The sequence below is a fragment of the Pempheris klunzingeri genome, chromosome 7 (genome assembly GCF_042242105.1).
Source record: "Pempheris klunzingeri isolate RE-2024b chromosome 7, fPemKlu1.hap1, whole genome shotgun sequence".
NCBI classification, from domain to species: Eukaryota; Metazoa; Chordata; class Actinopteri; order Acropomatiformes; family Pempheridae; genus Pempheris; species Pempheris klunzingeri.
Genome location: NC_092018.1, coordinates 4,327,937 through 4,355,883, shown reverse-complemented (window position 1 = coordinate 4,355,883; position 27,947 = coordinate 4,327,937). Strand labels below are relative to the sequence as shown.

Here is a 27,947-nt window from a genome sequence, read left to right as displayed (position 1 = left end):
CAGTGTTAGCACATCTGAATTTTCCATGTGTGTTCTCTTCATGATTAAGAGGCTGTGGTTTTTATATGTATATACAGTTTATATATGTTCATTCATTCCTTCATTATCTCATTGTCTAATAGAGAGCAGCATTTGCCTGCCTGCTGTTGGATCCCTGCTCTGCTAGAGCCTGACCAGCGCTGGATTGCCAAGGCCCCGTTTGGTTTAATCACCAAGAGCTAAGCATGTATGTTTTGTTGAGCAAGACTGATAATGCTGCATTCAATTACATCATTACTTGTAGACTCTGTATGCCAAACGCCACTGTGGCAAATCCTCGTGTTCTGTCCCTTAACGCAGCAGAGATTGTCCTGCTGAAACAGAGACTGAACCTGCCGGCTTTGGAGCCATTTCTCCAGGTGTCTAAACCACCTCCTCGACCTCTCCTGCCTGTGTCTGCACACGCCTCAACCTCCTCAGTCTGGGCCCCAACCTCTCCTGCCTGCCTCCCAGTCTGTGGCTCCTGTGGTTCTTCCCACACCTGCAGGAGCTTCGATGACAGATGTGCCATAAGCCTGGGGTTATGGCAAAAAAGAGAGAGATGCTCCCACCTATTATATTATTATATCAAATATTAGGTATTTGCTCACAAGCTAAAGTGCTGGACAAACCATGGAACTGGGTGAAAAACGATGACCGAAGTTATTACAATTCATGCTGAGGGTGACATGAATGTCTCTGTACCAAATATTGTGCCAAACCATTCAGTAGATGGAGAGATATTTCACTAGTACAATGAAAATGAGAACCAGCTGGTGGCACTAGAGGAAAAATCAGGATCATATATATTCTATTTATCTGTCCTCTATTTTATTTTTATTCTATTCTGCTCCATTACATTATGTTCCTGTTAATTGGTTGGTTGTGTATATACTTATTGTTAACTTGTATTTCTTTGATTATAATGAACACCCACTTATTGCACTGTTTTTTATTTGTTTATAATAAATTTCTATTAAGATGACACAATATAGTTTTTTAAATTGAAATATAACAATCAGCATACCACTTGGGTGAGATACAAGTTATTGTAATTCTTTAAGCAATATTATTTCATATTCAATCAATCAAATGACATAACATTTACCATTTGATTGCTAAATGAATCATAAAGGTAAGCTCTTATCTATTTATTATTACATTACTGGCTTAAACACAACAGACAGTATTAACACATGGGTTGGAGAGTGCTGCTAATAAAGATGATTAATTGTGAAGTAAATCAGAATCAGAATCAGAATTACTTGAATAATCCCCAGGGGGAAATTGCTTTTTGTTACACACAGCTCCAAAAGAATAAGAATAAACTTCAAACACGAAAGTATTGATAATGATAATAATAATAATGATACAAATAATACCAATACTACTACTAATAATAATAATAACATATAACAACATGTACACTCCGAGTGAGGAGCTGTATTATATAACAATAATAATAATCAGGTGAGTCCAGAGTCCAGGGTCCTCTCCTCTGGTGGAACAGTTCACGCTGGTGACATGGTTGTAGACAGAGATAGCAGTGGGTGCACTCTGGTGTAGAGTCTGTACCCGGGCTATGACGGAGTGGATGACGTCACACGCCGAAGTCGGGTTGGCAGAAGGAGGAATGTAAACAGTCACCATGACAACATGTGAAAACTCCCGTGGCAGATAATATGGACGAAGACCAACAGCAAACAGTTCAATGTCCGGGCTGCAGACGCGCCCCTCGACAGCAACATGAGCAGGACTGCTCCACCTGTTGTTCACCAGAACGGACCCCCTCCTTTCCGCTTACCGCTCCTGGTGCAGTCCCTGTCGGCCCGAACAGTTTGGAAGCCACCAATGGAAACATTGTCGTCGGGAATGTCCTGATGCAGCCATGTCTCCAAAAAGCACACCAGACTACACTCCCGGTGCTCCATCTGACTCCTGGCTAACGCTGTTAGCTCCTCCATCTTGTTTACCAGCGATCTCACGTTGCCCATAGTAACGATGGGGAGACAGGGTTTATGTTTCTTTTCCTCCATACGCCTCTGTTGTCTCCTTCTGGTTTCTCTCCTCCGCTGGTTCTTCTCTCCTCTGCAACCTCGGTGTGTTTTCCTCCACAATTCTTCTGGAATTTGTGAAGACCTCGTGGTCAAGATGCCAGCAGGTTTCAGAGCGATCAGCTGATCACTTGAGTAGCCAAAACGGCTACCAACGGCCAAATGTTTCCTGCACCCGGCAGAGTTAAAGTAGTACTTTCACAGCAAAAAGATGACAAGAGCTCTCTCCACCAGCATGTATTGGAGAGGGACCGTCTTAAAAACATATTACCAGCAAAAAAGTAAAACAAGTAAAGCAATAAGCCCCAAGAGGTTACAGTGAGGTTTACAGTGGGTTTGAACTAAAATCACTGTAAACCTCAGTAAGGTTTCATTAATTACAACACTGTCAGCGTGTTCGTTTTTTCGATGAAGGACAGGCAACTTCTCTCATTTGAGGTGTTTTATTTTCTGTGTGAATAAGTGTTGGTCTTGATCAAGGACTCAGTCTGAGCTCTGAAAACCACAGTCAGCAAGCTGTTAGTCTGTAGCCAACAGGTCAAAGGGTGAGCCCCGAACCACATATGCAGTAACAGTATATACATTCCAGCATGAATACAATTATTTTTGATTGGTTGACTAGGTGGGGAGTAGCCGTGGATTTATGCTTGGCCCTCCCTTCGTTGGTGCACAGGCTGGTCCCAGCCTCTTGGCATCACGACCTTCATCCAGCAGCCGTACCTGTAACAAAGTATCCTCCCTAGTGACCTTTCCCTATCATGTAGGAGCTTCTTTACAATGGAGTCTTTCTGAGAACATCCCTCCCGTGTAGTTATCTCATCCTGCTGTTCCAGTAACGGCCTCCCACCAGCCTCGTCCTTGGAGCTCCCAGTACTGGGTGTGAAGTAGTTTATGAGATGTGTAGTGGTGCATGTAAGCGTGTACTTTCTTGCCATATACATCCCACTTAATCATCATGTGTCTGGCCCTTCAGAACCTGGGGCCAGTGCTTGTTCCCCTCTTTAGTAACTATGGGGTATGGCTCTTCCCTGTGGCGGTGTATTGCATTAATAAGTCTCTCCCTGCTGATTAACACAGTACATACATTGTCAGTAAGAACTGAGCTTCCAGTGTTAGCAACACAAATGATTCTAATGATTGGTTATATAGTGTTATTAGTTCACTCACAGGTCATGTAGTTAGTTCAAATAAAGGTCATACAGTTTGTGGTAACGTTAATCAATACATTAATAGTGTTAATTCAAATCCAGTGTTCTGTAATTGGTTAAATATGAGGTTGTTAGTACTTACTCAGTTACATATATATTTAGCGCAGTTAGTACAAATTTGAGGCTCAGTATTGTATAATTGGCCTTTTAAAAGTAGTGATCAAAAGTAATAATAAAATTCCCCACAACACACAGCAACAAAAATTACAAACATTGACTGATAAATAATAATTCTTCCACCAGACAGTGTCCTTCTTCAGCGACATCAGACGTTAAGTTTTTTTGGTTGCTAGGCAACAGACAGCTTTCAAATCATAATCAAAGACCGGAAATATACGTTTTATGACGCCATCTTTGTCACGGCAACGTAACAGATGGACACGGTGAACTATGTTTAGTATTTTAACTGGATTATTTTTAGCAAGGGTTATTTGGGACATTTTTTTAACGTTTTATGAGTGTTACATTCATTTATACGTTATTGTACGTCGCGTTACTCTGGAGGAGATCGATCTATTACCATGTAGACAGCAACACTTAGACTGAGCAGGTCGTTGGGGGACACGGGACTCGAACCGCGATTGCTAACGGATATTTTGGCAGCTTGTTACTATTTATAGTTCATATCGGTTTCACGGAAACCGATGTTCGATGTTCTAATTGTTCTGATTTCCGCGATTTGACCAATGACGTCCACAGTTCTGGTCCCGTCACAGCCAATCAGATGGCTCCGTTGTTCCAATTCCGAGAATCCAACTTTTCACCGACCAATAGGAGAGCCGGGTTGTTCCAATTTATAGCGACGGCAGCCATTTTGGATTAACGTTATTTACCGTCTGACCGACAGCAGTGAGTGAGTGAAATGTTAGTATATTTTAATGAAATGTTCACGTAAAATAGTGTAAAAAGTCACATATCTGAGTGATTGTTTTTAGCAACATAACATGAACTTATAGCTTTTCAGCTCCTGATATGTTTTATAGTTTGGAATTGATTATATATTCGCTATTTATCATTGCTGTTACTTAACCAGCTAACGTCCGTGCTGTTTAAACCGTTTTATTCAGCTCTTGTGGGCTGCTAACATTAACACAGTGAGTAATGTGTGTGTGAGCGCTACATGATGCTGTCTGCACAGTTTAAGCTCCTCTGTCATGATGGTCCTGGTGATGTTACAGCCAGCAGGAAAGAGGCCTTTCTCTCTCTTATCAGAACAACCACTTTGTTTATCTTATGTTCATTTCAAACATACAAAGATGTCAGAACATCTGTGATTCTGTTATTAAACTGCTCAAATGAATCAGACACTGTGTCTCTGTCATATTACAGATTGGACTGTAAAGACTGTAAGTACTGTGTATCATTCCTTCATCTTCATTAGTACTTCATATCTGTGTCTGTTATCTTAAAGCGCTCCTAATGGGACCCTCGTCCTAAAGGCCACTGATGCCGCCCGAGCACTTGGCACCTTACAAGGCCAAAACGCCTGGGGAGATGGAAGCGGAGGCCCGGGCCCACGTCACCTCTGAGGGTGGCGACCTCACCAACGCCACCCTCGTCCTGAGCCGGTGGAAGGTCCAGTTTGGACGGTACCAGGGAAAGACCTTCCACTGGCTCCTGGAGAACGACGTGGGCTACGCCGTCAACCTGGTGGCCTCCTACCAGAAGGAGCGAGGGAGGACAGGGTCTCAGTCCCCGCTGATGGCCAACAAGGTGGAGTCTCACACACACATAATAATAATGAATAATGAATCAAAGAGGGACGACAGCTTTAACCTCTGTGTGAACTAACTGGACGCCTTCACCCGCTACTCCTCAGCGTACCCTGACTTTGTGGAGGCAGTCAGGTTCCACTGTGTGTTTGAGGAGGTGCAGCTTGGCCTAGTTGGCTTCAGGGACTGGAGACCCTGGAGAGACTCTATCAGTCTGGACCCTAAAAAACGTAAGTCCAACCAGACCAGACCAGTTCCTTCTCTCATGTCACTCCTTCCTTAAACTCTCCCCCGTCTCACAGTGAGTCTCTACCAGCACTCTCTGAACTTTGACCAACCCCCACCGACCCCTGAGGGAGTCACAGTCCCTCCAGGAGGAGTGTCGGAGGAGGGGCGTTGAGTCAGCCTTTTGTTTTGGCGCCTTTAGTCATCCAATCGCCATCGTCTGACGTAACTTCAGCCATGCCTAAATCTCCCATCATGCCTTTGTAACCCTCATGAGGCCAAACTGAACCTGAACCATCTCAAACTGAACCAGACCGGGTCACACTGAGCCATCATGTCTGATTAAAGATAAATAACCAACAGCACAGCAGCCAAAAATTTCTTTCTAGTGTTTTGTTGTATTGATTAGAAACTATCTCAGTCCTCACGTCCCTCCCTGTGACCTCCAACCCTGAGAGAGAGGAAGCTCCAATGGTGAAGCCTTTAAATAGAGGTCTGGGACATGAGACTGTTGTGTTAGTTCACTAACACATATACTAAAATTGGAACGATACAGAGAAGATTAGCATGGCCCCTGCGCAAGGATGACACGCAAATTCGTGAAGCGTTTCTCATTTTTCATCAACTTCTGACTTTGTCTTCATTGTTTAAACTTAAATTTTTGCTTTATGTGAAACAGCAGCAGAGCACAGGCTCTGATGGTTAACTCTGTAAAACTCTTTATATCTGGAAAACTACGACAAAACCGTATCATATCTGGACTTAAAGGGCTTCACTGTACTCAAGTATTGATCTCAAAGGTTTTTATTCACTCTGGGCTGTAGAAAAGAGCTGAGAGGAGGACTGGGGCTCTGCTTTCTGGTTATATTTCTGGTCTGGTCTTAGTTTGCGTGACTTTCTCTTCTTTTGGTGCTCAGGCTGCCGACTCCTGTGCTCCTCTGCACATCTCTCCATGCTCCACTGGTTTGTCCTGGGTATTTGGAGGTCTGCAGGTAAACGTTCCGTGGAGGCTTTCTTGTGCTCCAGTCTGCACAGAAAGAATAAAACACAAAGTTAGTTTCCAGTTTCAAAGCAGTACAAAAGGCAGTTTAGTTCAGTACAGTAAGATCCTGAGATACCCAACTCCCCCCCAAAGAGTCGCCCTTAAAATGAAACCAAATAATTACAAACTAATATTAAAATGGTCTGGGAATTATATGCCGTTTGCACTACAACTGCAAGATATAATTCCATCTACGTCCATGTTAAACACACCATGTAGCCAATACTAAAGTGCCCGCTGAGTGATTGTGTCTCTGCATCTCGATCTTTATTTAAGTAGCTGCTGATTCATTAGAGAAAAAAAATAATAGTCAGATGTTTCCTCTTCATACTTGACGTTGTCTAATGAAGTCAGGAAATGGTGCCATACTTTTAAATTTATACTGATACTGCCTGTAATTATCTCCACAGACTCTCTTTATCGTGTCCATCTCCAAACAATAACAGTGGGATAAAATAATGCTGCTTTGCCATGAAGTGAAGCCAACTGTGAGCTGTTCGACTTCAGGCAGACTTTCCCTCGGCTGCAGTCGGCTGCTCTGGTCTCCTTTGAAGGCAGCTCATCCCAGACAAACCCTCTCACCGAGTGGCTCTTTGAGACCAGGTTCATGTGGCCAAACAGCAGAGTAACCCTGAGCAGTGTCTGCAGGCTCCACCAATCAGGCGGCGGTGTTCAGGCTGAGGACGGAGAGCGAGCGGTTGGTGTTCAGTCTGTCTCTCACCATGTCGTCCTCTCAGCTGCTCCTCTGCTGTCTCACTGCTCTGTCTCTCATCTGTCCGCAAGGTAAGACAGGTGCAATCAAACAAAGCTTCACTTTACCTGCTGTAAACACATTTATTTTAATATCTCTGTGTATTTGCTTATTCTGTGATGTCATCTAGAAAATGTCAGAAATATTAACAGATGTAATTTTTATAAGAATAATCTTTAATTAATTAACAAACTGATGAACTTATTGTTTCACGGCTCTTTAATATAGTCTTTTTTTCTTGTTTTAAAATGATGCAGGTGTTGATGTTTGACAGTTAAAGGATATGCGGTGCCTTTTTAAAGATGTACATCTAATGTTTAATATCAACTATCAAAAATAACTGATCACATCTCTCTGTACAGAAGGATTCGTTGTTCTCTCTGTACTTCTGTCTGACTGTAACTCTGCTGTTTCATGTTTATTTTTAATTTGTGACCTGCAGCTGTTCTCAGTCTAAATGTTAATGTGATTCAGTGTTAGCATGAGCAGCTAACAGAGCACTGACCTCTGACCTTTACAGACCCATCTGGCTCTAATATCGTTCTGCTTCACATGAACTTCTTTGTGTGTCACGTGGTTCAATCATGTTTATATTCATTCCAAATATACAATTCAAGTATGTCCCACCTTCAGTTTTATTACAGCAGACGAGGTCGCACCAAAAGACGGGAGAACAGATTGGTCTAAAGTGTGTGCGCGCGCGTGTGTGCGTGTGTGTGCGCGCGTGTGTGCGTGTGTGTGCGCGCGTGTGTGCGTGTGTGTGTGTGTGTGTGTTAGGAGGCTGTCTGCAGTGTTTTGGTTGTAATGTAGGTGGCGGTCGTGGGCAGGGGTATGTGGAGTTGGGCTGCAGCCATCCAGAAATGATCAACTGCAGTCGAACAGAGAGAGGATTCAAACTGCGGTTCTGCATCACAACATACAGCAGTCAGTCCATCTGTCCGTCTGTCTGTCTGTCTGTCTTATTATTATAGAGTCATGAAGTGTTGCTCCCCAGTCTGTATTTCAGTTACTGAAGACAGGAACTCCAAACTGTCCTGGATAATGTAAACAGACTACAGGTTTATGTTCTGACCATCAGTTTGAATCAGCCTATTTACACGTTTCTAATTACTACAATACCCATGAGTCTCTGCTGCTGTTACTGAAAACAAAAATTACATTACTTGACTAGCTGACCCAGAACCTGGATCTGAATCAATTGAAGCTGCAGATTATACAGTTTTTCTCAGCAGTGAGTGTGAGCTTTAGTTAATGTGAAGCTCTGTGATTGGCTAGCTGTTAGTGAAATGCACCCTGGGATATTGTTGACTTGCCTTCAGTTTTTGTTTCATTACTTTGTTTCTTGGGTTTTCAACATTAGCATTTGTAAATTATTTAATAGGATTATAAAGCACATCTAAAACAATACAACAAAACATGGTAGAAAACAGAATTGTAACTAAAAACAAATCATAAATGTATTTTGAGTCAGTTGTTTACTGGTCACCATCCCCCCTCCTCCTGTGTCTACAGAGTCTCTGGACCTGGTCTTGTCTCGGGGTTGTGCAACGTCTCGTCACTGTCAGCAGACGGAGCTTCCTGGAGTCTCGGTCGCTTGCTGTGATTGGCCGCTGTGTAACGCTGGGAGGAGGTGGGCTGGGTCAGTCTCTACTGTCATCATCAGCTTCATTGCCAGCTCCTGGTTTCCTCTGCAGGGACACTGAGAACTGATCTTGGGTCAGTACTGGACCACAGGAGGCAGAACACAAACTGCTCTCTGGGTTTTTATTCCCAGTTTGTTATTGTTGTGTTTTGAGTTGCCATCAAAACCAGTCTGATGCTGGCCTGATGAAGCAGATACTGTTATTGATCCGGGTCCCACCTGCAGGATATGGCATCACTTCTAGTTTGAAGCCTATCAGGGCCCAGTTTGGAAAGTTGAAACAGTGAAGTTGAAGTATTAGATGTGTTACACCCGGCCTAGGGGAAGCCTGAGCGCAACACAAAGGAAGTGACTCCTCTCTATTAACTGATCGCTTTCAGCTTCAGGGTGAGTTCAGCCAAAACAAAAAAAAAAGACATCTTATGAAAAACAACTAAATTTCCTAACTGAAGAAAAAGAAATGAAAGGAAACACTGGGCTCTTACTTGTCTCCCTGACAAAAATACAAGAGAAAATGGGATCAAAAGAAAAAGGCTTCTCACCCCTGCAGCTACCTGGTGCTGCTTTTAGTTTACATTTACAATCATCGCACTAGAGAGTAGTTCATTCTAAGTCAACTCGAAACACAACAAGAGGACACAACAGGGTCCAGTTGGGAGTCGAGAAGGAGTGGAGTTAGTCTCAACAGGTGCCATTTTAAAGTGGGTGCTATCAGGGCCTCAGCCAATCAGCAGCATCCACCTGCAACTCAGAACACTGGATAAACAGAACAGCACCACCTTCAGGAAGGGAGGAGACACAACAAACACACATGATGACCTGGGCCATAACAAGGGCGATACTTACAAATCTGAAACTTTACCAAGTGTCATAACTCTAATGTGACATGAACAGTTTAGGAAATTAAGACATCAAACACACCATCAACATAATGAATAATAATAATACATGTAATAATACATATATATTATATATTATATTATATATACTCATTCATTCATCCATATAACCATATATTATGTCTACTGTATATAGCATCTGTAAACATCCTACTCTGTATATTCTGTACATAATCTTTATATATTTTTGCACTTGCTGCTAATATGTCCTACGTTTCAGGCATAAACATGCTGTTGGATCATATTTTGAGACAGGTGCTTTGTGATGTAAACATTTTTTTCTTTCTGACTTGCCTCTGCATTACTTCATTTTCCTCTTTAGAGGAAGAGATCATGGGGAACTATGATAAAAGTATGTATTAATGTGTGTGTGTGTGTGTGTGTATATATATATATATATATATGTCTTTACATAACTAGATTTAAATGCGGTCTATATTTTACACATTAAAACGATATTTTCTCTATATACATTTTGTTTATTAATCATTTTTGACCTTCTTCACTCGCCGTATGACTGTTAACTTTCTGTTACGCATGCGTAGTAGGAGCTACGTACTCTCTCGTTTTCTTTTAATTGTAGCTAGCTGAAGCTAACAGGTTAAAGTCTCCGTCTGCAGTTGTGTCGGTTTTTCCTCGTCCAGGCCCGGTGCAGACCCGGTTCTAACCCGGTTTTACCACCATACCTGTTCTGGTTCTGACCTGGAACCTGTGCTGACAGCAGAGGCAACAGTTAGCGCTGTTAGCATCGTCAGCTAGCTTTAGCTCCGCTCCATTCACTGGCAATCAAAACTGAGCTAACAGAAGCTAGCTGCAGCTAACGGTGGCTAGCAGCCCGAGAGCTGAACAACATGGCGACAGAAGAGAAGAAACCAGAGACAGAAAACATCAAACAGTCTTCGTCCTCCTCAGGATCCGGCAGTAAGGTGAGTCCTCGGACTGAGGGTGGTCCAGACACCCAGACAGCTGATCAAGTTAGTCTGGTTAGCTGGTGACTGGTCAGTTAACCAACAAGTAACCTAGTTCACTTCGCTTTTTATGGCTGAAAAAAGACCTAAACCTGATCAGTATGTTTGTGTAGAACCATCTGCACAGTATACAGCAGATCTTCATGCATCTAAGACCGATTTGTAATATGTGTCAGCTCTGAAAATGGTGGTTTTATTTTACTCATTGATGAATCAAGAGTGAATTCAGTTTTAAATCTTTCCTTGCCTTCTGTTTTCTCAAAAAAATAACTTCATAAATCTAACAGTTGGTTTTAAACCGTCACTTTGGTTAAAGGTCAGGTTCACATTAGTTTCAGATCTGGTTTAAAACAACAGTCAGGTGTCCACATAAACATGAATGATTGAAACAGATATTTCTTGTTTCAATCATTCCTCCAGTTGACACAGACCTCTGTATAATGTGACTGTAGTGAATGTGAGGACTAAATCCACTGTCTTTAGTACAGGTAATGTTTTAGTACAATGTTTTCTCCATGTATTATTGTTCCTCCACCACATTTCTACATGGGAACAGTCTGATAACACAAAGTGTAAACAGTAACTTTGGAAGACATCCACCATTTCTCTTCTGATGTGGTCCGATCAAAGTAAGACAGTAATTTGGCCATTATAGTCGTCAAAACACCACAGATACACCTGCTCACCGATTATATTTGATCAGAATTTGAATTCTTTAATACTTGGATGGTTACTGAAATCCATGATGATAATGTGTGTCTGTGGTAACTGTATGTGTGTGTTTCTAGTCAAATCCAGCCAAACCAAACTACACGGTGAAGTTCACGCTGGCCGGTCACACCAAGGCTGTCTCTTCTGTCAAGTTCAGCCCTAATGGAGAGTGGCTCGCCAGCTCTTGTAAGGACAACAGACCACACACACACACACACACACACACACACACACACACACACACACATAAAGACACATTTATGCACACTTAACATCATAAGTATCTCCTGCTGTCAAAAAACACAACAAAATAAAAGAAAACAACAATATAATTAGAGATTAAAAAATCAGATCAGAATGGTTAGTTGTACTGGACAGATAATCTACTCGGATTAAAGGTAAAACAAACAAAAAATCAAGAAAAAAAATTCTAAATTCCTACTGACAAACTTTATTTATCAAGTATATATTTGAAAGAAATTAGTTTTGATCCAGGTGTCAAAACAGCAAAACTAAGAACTACGAGAACAGAATTAAATGTGACATGATGTAATTACGCTAAAAATATATGAAGAGTCTAAGTCTAAGTAATAGAAGCAAACATAGATGCACATTACTGTAGCTTACTGTATATGTTAATATACAAACACACACACAAATACAGTATGAACAACTTGGGTTTTACATCCTCCACCAATCTCTAATTAGTCTTTTCATGAAGTTTGTGTGCAGTTTCACCGCCTCTAAACTTTTGAGCTCTGCCTGAACACACAGTCGAAGATGTGTTGTCGGTGGTACGTTCAGGGACACTCGGACATTTGAAAACTGACAGTTGGTTGTGTTGCACTTAAAACAAGCTTGACTCATCTGACAGGTCAGAGGAGGTCGATGATGAGGTCTGATGTCTGTCAGTTTAACATGAGACGATGTGTTTAGGGTTTGTCCACGAACACGTTACACATTGAGTGTTGATGAGTTACTAGGTCCATGCTGTGTTGCAATGAGGTCGCAGTAACCATGGTAACATCTCTGTGCAGCTGCTGATAAGCTGATAAAGATTTGGGGAGCTTTTGACGGAAAGTTCGAGAAATCCATCGTTGGACACAAACTGGTGAGACGCCAAAGTCCTGATCCTGCTCTGAACCCAGTCTGGATGTAGACGGGTTCTGGTTCTGATCCTTGTTCTGTGTGTGTGTGTGTGTGTGTGTGTGTGTGTGTGTGTGTGTGTGTGTTTAGGGGATCTCTGATGTCTCCTGGTCTTCCGACTCCAATCTGCTGGTTTCTGCCTCTGATGACAAAACGCTCAAGATCTGGGACAACAATTCTGTAAGACACGCACACACACACTGAACTTAGTGTCATTGCTGTGTAAACGAGCTCTCTGATTGGTTACTCTGTGTGTTTACATGCACTTTAACTCCAGAGCGTCACTGACACACAGCGGTTTGGGTGTTTGGTTTGTTTTATTTTTAGCCTATAGGACAGAATTACACTCTGGGTGATCCTTAAAGGAAGTAAAATGTTTCCTTGGATTTTGTTAATTCGCTGTGGGCTATAACTTCAGTTTTTTTGTATTTGTGCATTAAAAGTATGTTGAATTGGCTATTAGCAGTTCCTGCTTGCAGTGTATCCAAGGATGTACAGACAGCTATCTATTGATTACTTTGATAGTGAAAAGAACTTTAAAACATGATTATTCTCAGGCAAGTTCTGAAGTCACAAGTTTTCTTTTTTCTGTGATTTCTAATTGGATTTATGGACATTTATGTTTATGTATCCTCAAGAAGTGCAACTCACACTGAATCTGAAAAGAAGTGTTTCATACCTGAGTTCAGATTTCTCTGAGTTATGACTCAGAAAAGTACTACACCAACCGTTTCAAAGTATCTTAATCAGCTCTGACTGCTCATCATGTTGGTGAATGTCCTGTTGCTGCATGCATCTGTCCCCTTCACCTCACACAGTATCTTCACCTTACCTCTCTCCCTCCACACACACACACACCATCAAACAGTGTCAGTTTAACAACCTCTCACCTGGATTAATGATAATAAAAAAACATTTGCTGTGCTTTTGGACTTGAACCTTTATGTGGCTGATTTTATTTGTAGAGTTTGGGACGGGCACCACAGCTGTTTGTTTGAAATTCGATGTAAGAAGTTTTGCTCTCACAGTATTTCATGTGTATTTTGATATCTATAAGTCCATGTTGGCTAAACACTTGCATACGCACACTTGATTTTCTCTGGGAGAAGACAAAGAACTGCTGTGACAATGAATCAGAGTAGAGCTGATAGTTCTGAAAGTGTGTGTAGTTTGAAGTGTCCATCACAGCTCAGCATGTTCATGTTAGCAGACATGCTGTGTCACTGTAAACATCTGTCTGTCTCTTCAGGGGAAGTGTCTGAAGACTCTGAAGGGTCACAGTAACTACGTCTTCTGCTGTAACTTCAACCCTCAGTCCAACCTGGTGGTGTCTGGATCGGTACGCCGCTTCTCCAGAATAAAACATAAACCCTGAGTTTCTTCTGAATCCTGCTCACACACTACATTAAACCTGCCTGTCCGTCTGCCTGTGTGTCCGTAGTTTGACGAGAGCGTTCGTATCTGGGATGTTAAGACGGGGAAATGTCTAAAGACTCTGCCGGCTCACTCCGATCCCGTCTCTGCAGTAAGTCCTGACCTCTGACCTCTGACCTTTGGCCGCCTCTTGCTCGCTTCACATTGTTTAGAAATGGGACGTTTAATTGAGCCGATTGTTGATTGAGTCTTTGTGTTTTTCAGGTTCATTTCAACAGAGACGGCTCGCTCATAGTCTCCAGCAGCTATGACGGCCTCTGGTACATCCACACACACATATACATCCACAACACACACACTTTTCTCATTCTGGAAAATTAAGAATGAGTACATTGTTTTATTTTATTCTTTTTGTCCTGTCTGTCGGCAGTCGTATCTGGGATACGGCATCAGGGCAGTGTCTGAAGACCCTGATTGGTGAGTAATATTACAGAATGTCCCTTTAATAGACATTTAGCTGATTACAGTATTTTAAAAATTCAACTGAAATTAAATAGCAGGATTTCTGTCTGCTACAGCATACACATCTCTCTGTAAATCACTTGTTCTGTTACTTTGGTTCATGATGGGGCCCCTTAGTTTTGCATTAACTTGACAGAATACCATTCCTTATTTTGATACAGCCAATCAAATCTTGCACGCAGGCACACTGAGCAACTTGCTACATGTCCTGCACCTCAAGCTTGTTGAATAAATGATAAAACGAACCTTCACCTGTGGACGAAAAATGCACTGCTAACGTCTGTTTGTAGGCTAAATAGCTGATTAGCAGGTGAATGTGCCAACATCACATTGGTTAGACGCTGATGTGCTTCCTTCTCTTCAGTAACATTATGCTGTCTGCCTGTGACATGTAGGCTCCAGTGTCGTTTTTGTTTACTTTGTTTCTTCTCTGGTTGTTTGTTTCCCCTCTAACCAGCTGAGACATAACAGAATAATAATTTCAGTAATGAAAAAACTATTATTACATTTTAAAAAACAGACGGACCACAAAATGGATGACTTAATATGAGTTCAGTTGGCTTTGACACATCTTTTCCATCTACATAAAGAATAATAACGACTTGTGTAGTTAACAGGCCTTTGATCTGTAGATTTGACAGTAATCTGTGTCTGTCTCTCCTCAGATGACGACAATCCTCCAGTGTCTTTTGTTAAGTTTTCTCCAAATGGAAAGTACATCCTCGCTGCTACACTGGACAAGTCAGTACCACAACCTGAACAGCAGGATAATGATGAGTCTGTTAGCAGCTGGACAGATTATAATTATTATGACTGAACTCTAACAACTACTAACAGTTAGCTGCTCTGTGTTTGTTTCAGTGTTTTTAATGAAGGTAACTCTGTATTCTGTCATTAACAGCACATTGAAGCTCTGGGACTACAGCAAAGGAAAGGTACGTCTGTCTGTTTATCAGTCTTTCTCACTGTTTTTCCGTCTGTCTGTCTGTCTGTCTTCAGCAGTATAACTTTGTCTCCTCTTCCGGTATTTTCAGTGTTTGAAGACGTACACCGGCCATAAGAATGAGAAGTACTGCATCTTTGCCAACTTCTCTGTCACAGGAGGGAAGGTAAGAGTGACTTTCCTGTGTCTGTGTCAGGTGGTTTGGCCTCTTTAGGAGACCAGCAGCAGGTCCTGAGTCTGTTCAGTCTGATGGGAGAGAAGTGAATGTGACCAGTTCTTTCATGTCACAATCACCGTAAATATTGGACCCATTTTTCACAAACCACACATCTTCTGAGCCTTCTGAACCTAAAAAAAACCACTTTTCAGACAGATAAATCACAAGTAAATTAACTTTGTGAAAAACCTGGCTCTGTCTCAGCAACACAGACATCTTTTCTGAACCGTCCACGGCGGGAGGCTGTTGAAGTACAGCATTATTGACTAACAGTATAAACCATGTGAGTTTGAACACTAGTCGAAGACAAATAAAATAGAAAATAAAATGTTCTCACTGTACTTTGAAGTCACTCTTCACCTGCTTATTTTCAGTTATTTTATCAGCCTGTGTAGTCCAAAGCTAGTTAGCATGTAAGCTAACTAGAGCTGACAGTATATCAACCTGTCGTTGAACAACTGCGTCATCTTTGTTATTAGTGTGTCTATATTTTGTGTTTCATGTGGTTTGACCTTTGACCCCTGTGTTTCAGTGGATCGTGTCAGGCTCTGAGGACAGCATGGTTTACATCTGGAACCTTCAGACCAAAGAGATCGTTCAGAAACTGCAAGGACACACAGGTATGACCTTTAACCTCTCAACATGACTCTGACCTCGTCGCCTCGGTCAACCACTTTGTCTCCTAGTCTCTGTCTCCATCTACTACTATTTATCTTTTTGTTTCTGACTTTGTCTCCTCGTCTTTATATTTGTCTTCTTATCTGACTTTGTTTCTTATGCTCCATCTTCTAGTTGCTTACTTCTTCTTCTACTTCTAATTTCTAGATTCATCTCTGACCATCTGTCTTCACCTTTCTTTTAGTTTTCAGTCTTTTAGTCCTTCTGTCCTGACTGTTAAAATGTAAAGTAAGTCATGTATGCATGGACGTTAGCTTCATATCTCAGAGGAGGTTCTGGTTTTCAAAGCTTGTGCCTGCTCTCAGGTCAGTGCAGGATACCTGCAACACCTTGTCACAACAGGAAGTAGAAGAAGAAGCTGACATTGTCTCTAACTGAAGTATCCGTGTGTCTCTGTGCAGACGTGGTGATCTCGACCGCCTGTCATCCAACAGAAAACATCATCGCCTCAGCTGCTCTGGAAAACGACAAAACAATCAAACTGTGGAAGAGTGACTGTTAGACTGAAGGAGTCTCTCCAGAGGCTGAACTTTCCTGAACTGTCCTGGTTTAACTTTGTGTGTCGCAGTCACATGAAGAGAAGACACACAGGTTATTACTGATAATCCACACGCACACACAACCACTTTGATCTCATTCGTCGGACGTGAACACACACGTACGCACGGCCATGAACACACAGTCAGACCAGGTCCCACTGTGTCCCAGTTTCACATCGAAAGCCACTTCAGTCTGTTCACACTGTTAAAAAAGACTCAATCCAGTTAAAAATGCAGACTGATGTGTTGTTGGAGTGTGTCTCCTTGATTTAAAAAAAAAAAATCATATGAAATATCTTATTTTACCATAATTCAAGGCTTATAGATCAGTGAATCAGCTCCTTCAAAATACATCATGTTTTATTGATGACAGAAAGTCCTTAAGGCTGAAACCCACTGGGCTGATCTGTAGTCAATACTTTACACCCACCAGGTGTCAGAGAAACCTCGGCGCCTTGCTAAAAGATACGCAGCAGATTAGGCAGGCAGGAAGTCAGACAGACGAACGGCAAAGAGAAGCTGGTCAGTTTTCAAAATAAAAGCCTTTAAAAGCCTTTAAACAGCCTTTCAACCATATATTCGAGCGGCACGTCAATATTGTTTAATAATCGCTAGCATCAGGCCAAATGTTAACCGGTCAGTCTGACATGCTCCTGAAACGCTTCCAGTGGGTTTTACAACCGCACTGAGGACGGAGCAAAACTGGACCACAGCCCAAATGTGACGCAGACGTCCCTGAGGAGAGCCTTTGGCTTTTATTTTTAGTATCCTCTGTTGTATTTGATCATATTTTAATAAGTCACAAAGTTTCTGATCTGTGTATGTTCATCATGTTAGTTTAATGTTTAAGGAAATAGATGGAAGACTTGTTTTAAAAAAATGGAGTTTCTCATTTAAGTTCATTTATTTATGTAGTTTGTGTTATTGGATGTAATTATCCAAATGGCATCAAGAATAAGAAGAAATGCTAATGTAATAGATATTTTAAAAAGTCAGAGGAGAATAATGTGTAAAATCCATTAATGAGTTCCTGATGGCACAACTTGTTCATACATTATTGTAATCATATACATATTATTGTCCTACAGTATGGGCTGAAAAACCGCAAACTTATCCTTTAAATAAGACTTTGAAATAATTCTAATTTAAAAGCGCTTCATAAAATTTTGATTCCCAAGAAAATATAACATCAAATTTGCTTTGCAACAGTTTGAGTGACAGTTTTTTTGTAGAAACTGTAAAAGGGCCGCCGACCTCTGACTCCTGTGTTTATGGCTGTGCTGCGTTCACTGACTCTCTGTCCTGGTGGAACATTTGATACAACAACAATCAGCAGCTCTTCATCTTCATCTTCACTTCTCTCAAATCCTGAAACAGTCAGCTGACGGAGAAATCAAATGATGAATATGGTTGGGAAGGATTTTTTCATTTATTTGTAAATAAAGATTTTTGACTATGAGCTGTGTGTGTGTGTGTGTGTGTGTGTGTGTGTGTGTGTGTGTGTGTGTGTGTGTGTGTGTGTGTGTGTGTGTGTGTGTGTGTGTGTGTGTGTGTGTGTGTGTGTGTGTGTGTGTGTGTGTGTGTGTAGACTGAGTTGGTTTACGGCAAGTGGAAAGTACCAAATATTGTTGCATTCATACTTTACAGAAACTTCGAACTCTCTTTATATGACATCAAAAGTTGGGTTTAACCATAGATTGTATACAAGCTTTTCTATATTTTATCAAGTCTATTGGTTTAATCTTATATTGTTAAAAAAAAAAACGGTGTCCTGACAGTTTGGAAGCTGCTTTTTACATCATTTTTTGTAAATATAGTTTGTAATGTGCAGGTTTTCTTGTCACCGTGGTTGTAATTTTAATGAATCAATTTATCAGCGCCTGTAAATGTTGCTGCAGTCAGAAGAACAACAACTTCTTCTGTCCACTCTATAGTAGAAAGTTTGGTGCAGGGTGTGTCGGTACTCTGTTACATCACTATTGGTGTGGTTATTTGGGACTTTATTTGGACTGCTGTCCAGTTGTTTTCTTTAAACAGTGAAGTTTCTTCAGCTTTAACTGGTGGGATATGCTGCATTAATGTACCTATACTATGGCACAGTGGCTTTTTGAGAACTGTTTGACTTTACACTTAACTAAAAATAGACTTGAAACATTTCAGTTCAAATAGATGGACATCGTTTTTTATTCAGTTAAACAAAACGGATGCAAAGTTTTTCATCAACTCCCATTTCTTCCTCTGCAGTCGTCATCACCTTCCTCATAGCTGAATGATGAGACCAGAGTTCACACAGAAAACTGCTGATTTCTGCAACCACTTGATTTTCAGTCTCTGATGTGTTTCCGCCGTAATGAACATCCGAACGTCCTTTAGTCACTTTACAATTATCAGTTTTCAGACTCTGAGCTGAAATCTGTTCAGTAGCTTTTCCAGACCGATGCGTTACCGATTCTCTCCACAAGAATCGGTAACACATCAGCTGCCCGCACTGAACTAAACATAGAAAACCTCCTGATGAAACCATCTGAGTGAATCTGAATTCTCCACAGTCGAAACAGGATTTTTCCTAAAACCTTCCAGCACTATTTTATCAACATGATACCTGAGTTTCAAACCTGAAGACAGAGTTTTAAAATGTGTAAACACAAGCAGCCGAACAAGAACTTTATCTGAATAAAATGCAGCTTGAAACAGATGTGATGATGAGGATTAAAATCAGTTTTAAGCTTTGATACTGAGCACAAACACTGGATATCAAACTGCAAAGAAACTAAAGATATGTTTCATTTAGCAGCAGCTTCCCGTCATCTCTCCCTCTCTTCATCAGCTGTGTGACAAAATAATCTGAACTATGTTACGTTTAATTTAGTTTCACTCTTGTTTTTATGGACAAAATTAACTGATGACTTAATTTGCTGATGAAGACTAAAAAGTAGTAAGCAGACCTTGAGTAAAGAGACTGTCAGTCTGTGATTTTGAATGTCAGCAATTAACTTTAACGTTCCTGTCCAGCTGATGTTCCTGGTTTGTCTCTGTGTTGAATCTCCGGGTCCAAACTGAAATTTTGATGCAAAAACTTTGAGCGTATAAAATTCGAACAGGAGAAATTTATACCAAGTCTGAGAAACACCAACACACTCTGTTCTGTTTTTGTGCAGCTGCTCAGTGAGAAACCTAAAAAACCCTGAGACACAAACATTCAGTTGCTCTCCAGTTCAAAAAACCAAACCTTCGTCTAAAACCACCTCAAAATGTCTCTGTAGTTTCAGCTGTAGATGTTAAACGGCAGCTTAAAGAGAACAAAGTCGAACACAATCTGTTAGCTAACTGTTAGTTTCCTTCTCAGGTTCTACGTCCGTCCACTCAGATGAAAGCAGCATGAAACTGAGCGGCGATCACTAACACTCTCACTGTAAGATGTAAAAGAGCAGGGAGTCAGTTTGTCTTTGTTTCCCCTCAGACTGGACCAGTCTGACGCCACCTAAACCAGTGACATCCAGTGTGGCACACCGATAAAGGTCTGGAAGAGTCCGGCAGGAGCAGTCCACATGTGACTAGCGTTGTATTAAATCTGTGTCTAAACCAGTTGAAACAAGGAGCGTCCAGCATGCGTCATCGGAGCGGAGAGTGGAGGCCCGACGGACCCGTCCGAACCAGACTGGAAATAGTCAAAATGGACTCGCAGTCCAAAAAACATGTCCAGTGTTTGCCATCATAGGTGAGCATCCAGGGGACAGGCAGACAGACCGGTCTGCGGCCCAGCTGAACCAGTCCAGATCAGTCCAGACCGGTCCGGCCTAAACCAGCGGAGTCCAGCGCAGCGTGCCGATGGAGATGAGGGTCTGGCAGGTAGCAGAGTCCAGCCAAACGGACTCCACCAGGCTGAAGTGCAGGAAGCCGAGAGCGAATCCACAGCAGACGTCTGACAGGTGATGTTTACCCAGCAGCACTCGGGACATGCCCATGAGGACGGCCCACAGGTAGAGCAGGATCCTCAGGGGCACCTGGAGAACAGGCAGACTTTATTACTACAATGACCAAGTTGAGTCTGGAGGGAACTGATGCAGACCTGGTTTAACCTGACTCAGGATAGCACAAGGTCATTTTTAATGATGGCTGGCTCATAATTCTCACTGGTTAATTGTAGAGTTGGTTAATTGGCTCTTGCATATATACACACACACACACACACTATATATAATTACATACATACAGTATATAGACAGAAACATGAATGATCACCATTGATTTATTGTTAAGCTGCTGTTTACCTCCTTTGATTCTAAATGACTGAACGTGATTCATTGTATTCCAGTTTGAATCAGTCAAGCTTAGTGTCACCTCATTTTGTAAAACTGTTTTTAAAGTTTTAACCTTTAATAGATATTGGAGCTGCAACAATTAGTTGAAATAATCAGTTAGTTAACCAGCAACAGTCCTAATAAATAATTAATAATGATGGTCATACTGAGTAGTTCACTGACCGCCAGCACCAGGTGGTGCAGCAGGAACTTGGAAACCATGACGGCTCGGCTGGCGTGAGCTGCTGGGAAAGAATACATATCCATGGCAATGTAGTCCAGAAACCCCGGAGGGAAATCCCATGGGCCTCGGCGTTTGACCAGCTTCTGCATCCCGGCGACCGTCATCATATCCAGGATCAGAGCTGCAGGAGACAGAGAGACAGGTAAGGTGTTGGACAGCAGAGAGAGAGACAGGTTTTTTGACTCAAATTCACAGTGAAGTTTCCCCACTGGATCTGTGTGATGTGGCCAAAATGGTATTAGGATGAATCAGTCAGAATCAATAGTTTTCATGATGAATAACAGATCATTAAAATAATAATAATAATTTTTAATACATACTTTTATATATCTCTATTTTTACTTTTGTGTTTGAAGTTTATTCTTATTCTTTTGGAGCTGTGTGTAACAAAAGCAATTTCCCCCTGGGGATTATTAAAGGAATTCTGATTCTGATTATTTCTATCAAGGGGTGATTTCTCCTCCTGAGTGGTTGTTTGCATAAAAACACATAATTCAAATGATTAGGAAGATAATGTTTTTTATTGGTGCTGTCAAAATTCATGCTGATCTGAAATATTTAACACAATAATAACTAACGCTCTAAAATTAGTTTTCTATTGCTGTGAAAACAACAAATTTCTCCTTCAAACAACCACGTTTATTCATGTTTCCTTACATTTGAACACCTCATCACAATATTAGAAATTTCCTTTGCCGAATATTCATTTTTACTGAATAGAGCTTGAACACATCATAATGTGACTCAAACGATAACGAGGACACTCTAGAAACTGTGACCCTGTTCCAGCTAAGATCCGGTTCTGATCCTGGTCTCTGTTCTGTCCTGACTTCTAAGTCGACTTGAGTAAGATTCACTTTTCAAAATGCATCTCTCCCAGGCTGAATGGGTGTTTTAATTATTTCAAACATGTATTAAACATTTGTTATATTTAGTTATGGTTATTACCTCCATATGATTAGTTATCGTTTTATCGCCCAGTCCAGTTTAATCTCTTACCCAGCAGCAGGTTGACGAGGACTTCCTGTCCGGCCAGCGTGTTGCTCCTCCAGAGGCAGATCAGAGTCCCAATGATCCAGGGGAGTGCGTGTCCGCTGAGGGCCAGCAGGGACACCATGGAGCGCAGCGGGGCCCCGGGGCCGTGGGCCCTCACGCACACGCCCAGACGCTTGGACAGGCTGATGTCGATGGCCAGCAGAGAGTTGATGGCGATGCCTCGGAACGACGGATTCAGCTGCATACAGTCCTGCTCCGGCCAGCGAGACCCATCCTTCAGCCCCCCGTCGGCTGCTGAGCCCCCCTCAGAGGAGTCCCTGGACCCCCTGAGGACAAATGACCAGACAGTGTTAGAGTGTTTTCTGTTGTCTCCACCTGTCTGTCCTCTTCTCCTTCTACATGGAGAAGAGGAGGTCTTCTTGTCTGTGACCAGACCTTTGAATCCGCCCACTCCGCCGAGCCGACTGCCTCTGCTCTCTCATCACGTCATGAAACCGCTGACTGTATATGAGAAGTTAGGCGAAAACCAAATCCCCCTCCTCAGTGGAAATCAGTGAGAGCGGAGGTAACATCAGACTGATGATGGACAAAGACGAGCTGACAGTCCTGTCTGATGTCAGGGGAGAGGTCTTGTGGTCTTTAATCATATTCTAGAAGTTAATTATATGTCTTGTTTGTAAAGATAAAAAGAAAAAGGCTCAATATTTCCCTCTGAATGTAGTGAAGAAAATACAGCTCTAACTGCAGACCATCAAACCAAAGTAAAATAACTAACGTCTTGTTGCTTTTACAACACCTGCGTGCACCTGCTCCTGAACATGACGTCACAGATGTTTCAGATTTTTGGGGTAACAGGACAGAGTCAGTGGCTTTACTTTTGCTGTATTGAATGCTGTAAAAAAGGAACCAGGATCAATAGTGAAGTGATAAAAAGTTACTGAACGTGTAATTTAATGACCCATAAGAAGGCTTTAGTGTGAAGTTACTCTTTAAGGACCTGCAGGTGTCCTGAAAACAAGCTCAGCTCTTCCTGCAGGATGTAACTGTGCCACAACCTTAAAGTGGATTCTGGATCAGGAACACGGTTTCTACCGAGTCCTTAAATTAACTGAGACCAACAGCTGCAGGAAGTCCAGACATTCATCTGTGAACCATTGACAGTCCTGAACCTTTAACGCTCTGGTTCCAGGATCAGGATCAGGATCAGGATTAGGGGTCTTTTTGGACTCTAAATGTCAGCTGTGATTTCAGGGGTGGAGTCTCTGAGTCTTACCTCACTCCGGCGTCCTCCTGCTGACTCTGCTGTCTGACGGAGGCTCTCCTCGGACCACCGCCTCCTCGCCCCTCCCCCGCCGCCTGCTCTCTGCGGGAAGGCTGGTTCAGGGACAGAAACTCAGGCCGGTTCAGGACGTCGTTCCGGTCTCTGGCCCGGCACCGGGCCTGGCTGCCGGGCATGACGGAGGACGGTCCGGAGGTGCTGGTGGTGCTGGTGGTGCTGGTGGTGCAAGACTGCGAGGCTGCAGGAGTGTGACAGATCAGGTCTGAGACTCTGAGGGACTCTGCTATAAATAGATCAGCTGGCCTTCTTCTTTTGCTGTCAGCTGTTCAGAGAGAGAGAGAGAGAGAGAGGCTGGAAAAACACTGAACACACACACACACACACACACACACACACACACACTATAATACAGGCCAACAGACTACAACTCCTCAAACTACCACTGCTTCGAACAGAATACCGTTCCTCGGTTAAAGATATCCAGGAGCTGTCACTACTCCAGGATCCTCCATAACTCCTTAGATAACCTCTTTACTTGCTCCACTACTAACTCCTCCCCAATCAGCTGTGAGCAGTTTAAACATTTCTTTACAAACAAAACTGATATTAGTCATTGGATCAAATCTTTCACACCATATCAAAGATTTCTCACTGGCGACCGATGAACCTCCTGCTTTTACTCATCTCCCTCCCAGTCTCTCCTCCCGCCATGACGCTCACTTGCTGTCAGATTGACATAAATTACAACAAAGCTCTTTAAACAGTCATTTGGAGAAGATGGTCGTAACATAATGGTGTTTTTTTTAACAGTGCTCCAGCCACAGGTTCAGTCCTGTCAGAGTTAAGAAGCCTGGTCTTGGTGCGATTATTCCAAATTATAATTTTAGGCTAATGTCTACGCGCTCTTTCTTATCTAAGGTTTTACTAAAAGGTTGTTTTTAAATCTGATTCTGTCCTTGTTAAACCAAAACAATATTATAGCTGTGATTCGTTGACTATTATCCGTCATACTGGCCCAAACAAGACTGACTTGTAAACACATAAAATAAAAAGCACTATAACATACACGTCCGAATTGATTTCAGTGAGGGTTAAAGGTTTATGATCTACGCTGAGTAGGAAAAAAACATTTGGGGAAAAAACTCTTGCCTGATCCAAAATGGCGCCCACATTGATTGACCCAAAGGCCAATGTGGCGTCTATGTATTGTATGTCTGTGTCTGTGAAAGATACGGCACAGACACGTCTCCTAAAGGCCATCACGCAGGCGAACATGTGGAATAATCCTAATAATCTTCCTAAGAACAGTTAGCAGCATTAGCATTGTAGCTGCTAAATACATAATAAATAAATCCTAAATACAATGCTAGTCTAGCGAGTCATGCGAATAAACGCCTTTAAAAGATGTGACTGCACTTAAAAACACAGCAGGAGCAACAAAAACGTGACAAATACACTTCTGCATCATCACACGTGACATGAACACAGCGACAGTCAGTGAGAACGCCTGTATGAGGTCACAGTGATGTCACAAACTGCAGGTGAGGGTGTTTGCCAAACAGGGAGGCTCTGATGGAGGACACTGTGCAGCTGCATTATGGGTAATGTAGGATCCAGTGTTTTTGGACTATGTTGTTTTTAATCTTTCTCTCACAACAACAACTACTGTGTGTGTTCATGACTCTCTGAGGCACCAGAGGACGATTTAACAGAAGCACGCTGCTTAATATCAAACTACCTTCATCACGTGAGGTCAGATCTATTTCAGGCTCCATTTTGTCTCTTAAACTCTGCAGAGCTTCACGGCAACAAACAGCCCAGAGAGTGTGTTGGTTCAGAAACACAGTGTTCATATAGAATATCATCTGCCTGCTAAACTGGACCAGACTGGACACAATCCAGGCTAAATACAGAACACACACACACAAGCACGCACACACACTCTGACTTGGCTGTCAGCAAGATTTTAGGACGAGTTCAGATTCCTTCTGCATACAAATCAGTAGATTTTAAGGTTTTATTTGTTTAAGTGTTCGATTATATTTCCCATACAGTCCATTAAAGGTTGAAACTGATGATTGTTTTATAATTCAGAGTGTAAATCTTGTCTTTGCTGACCTCCAGTGGTTTCGCCCGACATTTGTGATGACACAGCTGTGCAGATGACTTCTGATTGATTGGAACTACAACTACTACTTCTACTCCACTACATTTCAGAGGGAAATATTATACATTTGGGGGATTTATAATATAATACTTTTCCATAATTATAGTGCAGCAAACTGTCTCATTCTTCCTTGCCTCTGAGCTAGACATACATTTTTAGAACATGCTTTAATATTGTTTTAACAGAAGTTTTAAAAATATTAATATCTAATCTACTAAAAAAATATATCTTTACTCCAAAAACGTTTAGAAAAATTGGTTGCAGGACTCAATCACGCACTTGTAAATATATATTAACTAGCAATATAGTCTTTTTACGTATAATATAATAAAGTATTTGTAGTATACTTGTAATGAAGTATCTTTGTGGTGTGGTACCTCTTCTGGTTTCACTGAACTCGTTAAAAACATTTCGCTTTAAGACAGCAGCGCTCACCTCAGAGGAACCTTTGTTACTGTGTTGTTTGTTCCTACCCGGACTGGTCTGCAGATGCACCGTTGCTATTGGATGCAGGAGCGGCTTCACTTTTCCTCACAGCATGCTAACGATGCTAACAGCAGCTAACCTGTCAGAGAGAAGCCAAAGGGATAAGTCAGACGTCACGGTTTTAATAATGACGTTTTAACGGTTTGACGCAGTGACGCAATCGCGTCGGTAAACCGTAGGTGTTTATTTCGGGAGCTAACGGAGCTAACTGAGCTAGCAGCAGGATTAACGGTAAAGTGTGGTGGTCAGCAGTCTGAGCAGCTAGCTGGCAGGAGGCTAACAGCTGTTAGCTCCTCCGTTAGACTCTCCGGTAGTTTAACGGCAGGAAAAAAACAGCAGACGTGGTGACGGTGTTGTACGGGAGCCGACAGAGACACGAGGAGGAGGTCAACAGCCTGATGAACCAGCTGGTACTAAAGTTAAACTCGGGCTAAACTCAGAGTGAGTCTGAAACACTCACACAGCACGGAATTAAAGATAAACCGGGTTAACACTACAGTTTATATAGCAGATTTTATTTAATTTTTACTTCCGATCAAAGGTTAAAAGCCTAATGATGAATAGTAAATTAGCTGAGGACAGTTTAACTTGTTTAAATCAGTAGTGACACCTGAACGTCTCACCACTTTCACCTTTTTGTTACCTGTTAAATCTAAATCAGACCTGATTCATCCTACAAGAAACTTCAAGACAAAATGAGAAGGACAGACACATCATAGACAACACCTGTCCTCTGCATCCAACATTAACCCTGTATTTAAATCTAAAAACTCAACAAATGTCCTTAAAACATCAGTCTGACCTCCATCTCCTTTTCCGTCCTCAGGTTGGACTCCGATGGTCCTGGTGGTTCACACACAGACCAGGTTTCAGTGTGTAATCTGGATTAACAAATGCTTTAGAAATGGATCCAGTTCAAACTCGCAGCTCTCTGATCTGGTTTTGTTCAATCAGGTTTTACTGAAGAATCAGACGACCAGCTGGACTCTTCAGGTGTTTGAACATGTGTGAGATGGACCAGGACCTGAGCCGGTCCAGACCAGGACGGGCCGGTCTGCTTTTGGACGTTTCTCCTGTCACTGTTTATGAAGCGCTGACGCCTCCAACATGTCGGACTGTGATCCAGGTGCTGTAGAGGAGCAGACGGCTGCAGAGGGGCGTCATCGTCATGGTCCTGGTCCTGGTCCTGGTCCTGGTCGCCCCCCGCTGGCAGAGAAGGCCATGTCTGAGGCCTTTGCCCGGCTGCGGTATCGGGACACGTCCCTGCTGATCTGGCAGCAGCAGCAGCAGGACCTGGAGGCGGCCCCCCCCTCCACCTACCTGAGCCGCAGCCAGTCGGCCTGGTACAGCAGCAATGGGAACCAGGCGGTGCTGATCCGGGACAAGAAGGGCCTGGGGGACACAGAGGGACAGTCCAGGATCTGCAGCGTCATGTAGACAGGAACCAGAAACCTGTGCGGACCACAGGCAGACACAGAGTCTGTGATTCAGACTGAACTCCGTTTATTTTTGCCTGGATTTAAACATGAATATTTCCTACATGAGTCAAACACGAGTTATTTCTACAGGAGTTATGAAGAGATTTTTGAAAAGAACTCTTGTGGCTTTTAAAAATGAAGCCACGGCTACTAATGGAAACTCTCCAATAGTTCACAAGAAGAAGCACAGAGGAAAAAAAATTAGAAAACGTAATATTTATTTTACAGAACCACATCTTTTTTCCCTTATTTCCTCTCAAGCTAATTATCTCTGGACACTTTAGATTTATCTTGTGACCCCTTTGAGTGTCTGGAACCACCAATTTAATCCCAGGCGAATATATAAT

At 42.2% G+C, this 27,947-nt stretch overlaps 3 protein-coding genes and 1 non-coding gene across 4 annotated transcripts; 3 read left to right on the top strand and 1 right to left on the bottom strand.

The window, feature by feature from the left end:
• Positions 1-5,730: 5,730 nt before the first annotated feature.
• Positions 5,731-5,836, top strand: LOC139204544 (U6 spliceosomal RNA). Its single transcript, XR_011584430.1, has one exon. It is a non-coding gene; the product is annotated as a U6 spliceosomal RNA (small nuclear RNA).
• Positions 5,837-10,095: 4,259 nt separating this feature from the next.
• Positions 10,096-18,108, top strand: LOC139203732 (WD repeat-containing protein 5-like). Its single transcript, XM_070833585.1, has 13 exons — positions 10,096-10,477; positions 11,308-11,416; positions 12,268-12,341; positions 12,467-12,556; positions 13,626-13,715; positions 13,818-13,901; positions 14,015-14,070; positions 14,181-14,227; positions 14,938-15,013; positions 15,174-15,207; positions 15,307-15,381; positions 15,965-16,052; positions 16,512-18,108. Exons 1-13 carry the CDS (start codon positions 10,403-10,405, stop codon positions 16,610-16,612), a joined length of 999 nt encoding a protein of 332 aa, XP_070689686.1. The 5' UTR covers positions 10,096-10,402; the 3' UTR covers positions 16,613-18,108.
• Positions 18,109-18,809: 701 nt separating this feature from the next.
• LOC139204412 (inactive phospholipid phosphatase 7-like) lies at positions 18,810-23,764 on the bottom strand. Its single transcript, XM_070834435.1, has 4 exons — positions 23,464-23,764; positions 22,194-22,516; positions 21,134-21,315; positions 18,810-20,653 (listed from the first exon to the last, which is right to left on the bottom strand). Exons 1-4 carry the CDS (start codon positions 23,643-23,645, stop codon positions 20,447-20,449), a joined length of 894 nt encoding a protein of 297 aa, XP_070690536.1. The 5' UTR covers positions 23,646-23,764; the 3' UTR covers positions 18,810-20,446.
• A 2,719-nt stretch (positions 23,765-26,483) lies between these two features.
• On the top strand, positions 26,484-27,579 carry LOC139204486 (putative uncharacterized protein BRD3OS). The gene is made up of 3 exons (XM_070834519.1): positions 26,484-26,563; positions 26,949-26,988; positions 27,077-27,579. Exon 3 carries the CDS (start codon positions 27,230-27,232, stop codon positions 27,557-27,559), a length of 330 nt encoding a protein of 109 aa, XP_070690620.1. The 5' UTR covers positions 26,484-26,563; positions 26,949-26,988; positions 27,077-27,229; the 3' UTR covers positions 27,560-27,579.
• Positions 27,580-27,947: the final 368 nt, after the last annotated feature.

Coding starts and splice junctions, on each gene's coding strand:
- LOC139203732 (XM_070833585.1), top strand. CDS start 10,403: ATGGCGACAGAAGAGAAGAAACCAGAGACAGAAAACATCAAACAGTCT. Junction 12,342..12,466: donor CCATCGTTGGACACAAACTG/GTGAGACGCCAA, acceptor GTGTGTGTTTAG/GGGATCTCTGATGTCTCCTG. Junction 13,902..14,014: donor ACTCCGATCCCGTCTCTGCA/GTAAGTCCTGAC, acceptor TGTGTTTTTCAG/GTTCATTTCAACAGAGACGG.
- LOC139204486 (XM_070834519.1), top strand. CDS start 27,230: ATGTCGGACTGTGATCCAGGTGCTGTAGAGGAGCAGACGGCTGCAGAG.
- LOC139204412 (XM_070834435.1), bottom strand. CDS start 23,645: ATGCCCGGCAGCCAGGCCCGGTGCCGGGCCAGAGACCGGAACGACGTC. Junction 21,316..22,193: donor CCTCGTCAACCTGCTGCTGG/GTAAGAGATTAA, acceptor TGTCTCCTGCAG/CTCTGATCCTGGATATGATG. Junction 20,654..21,133: donor TGCACCACCTGGTGCTGGCG/GTCAGTGAACTA, acceptor CCTGTTCTCCAG/GTGCCCCTGAGGATCCTGCT.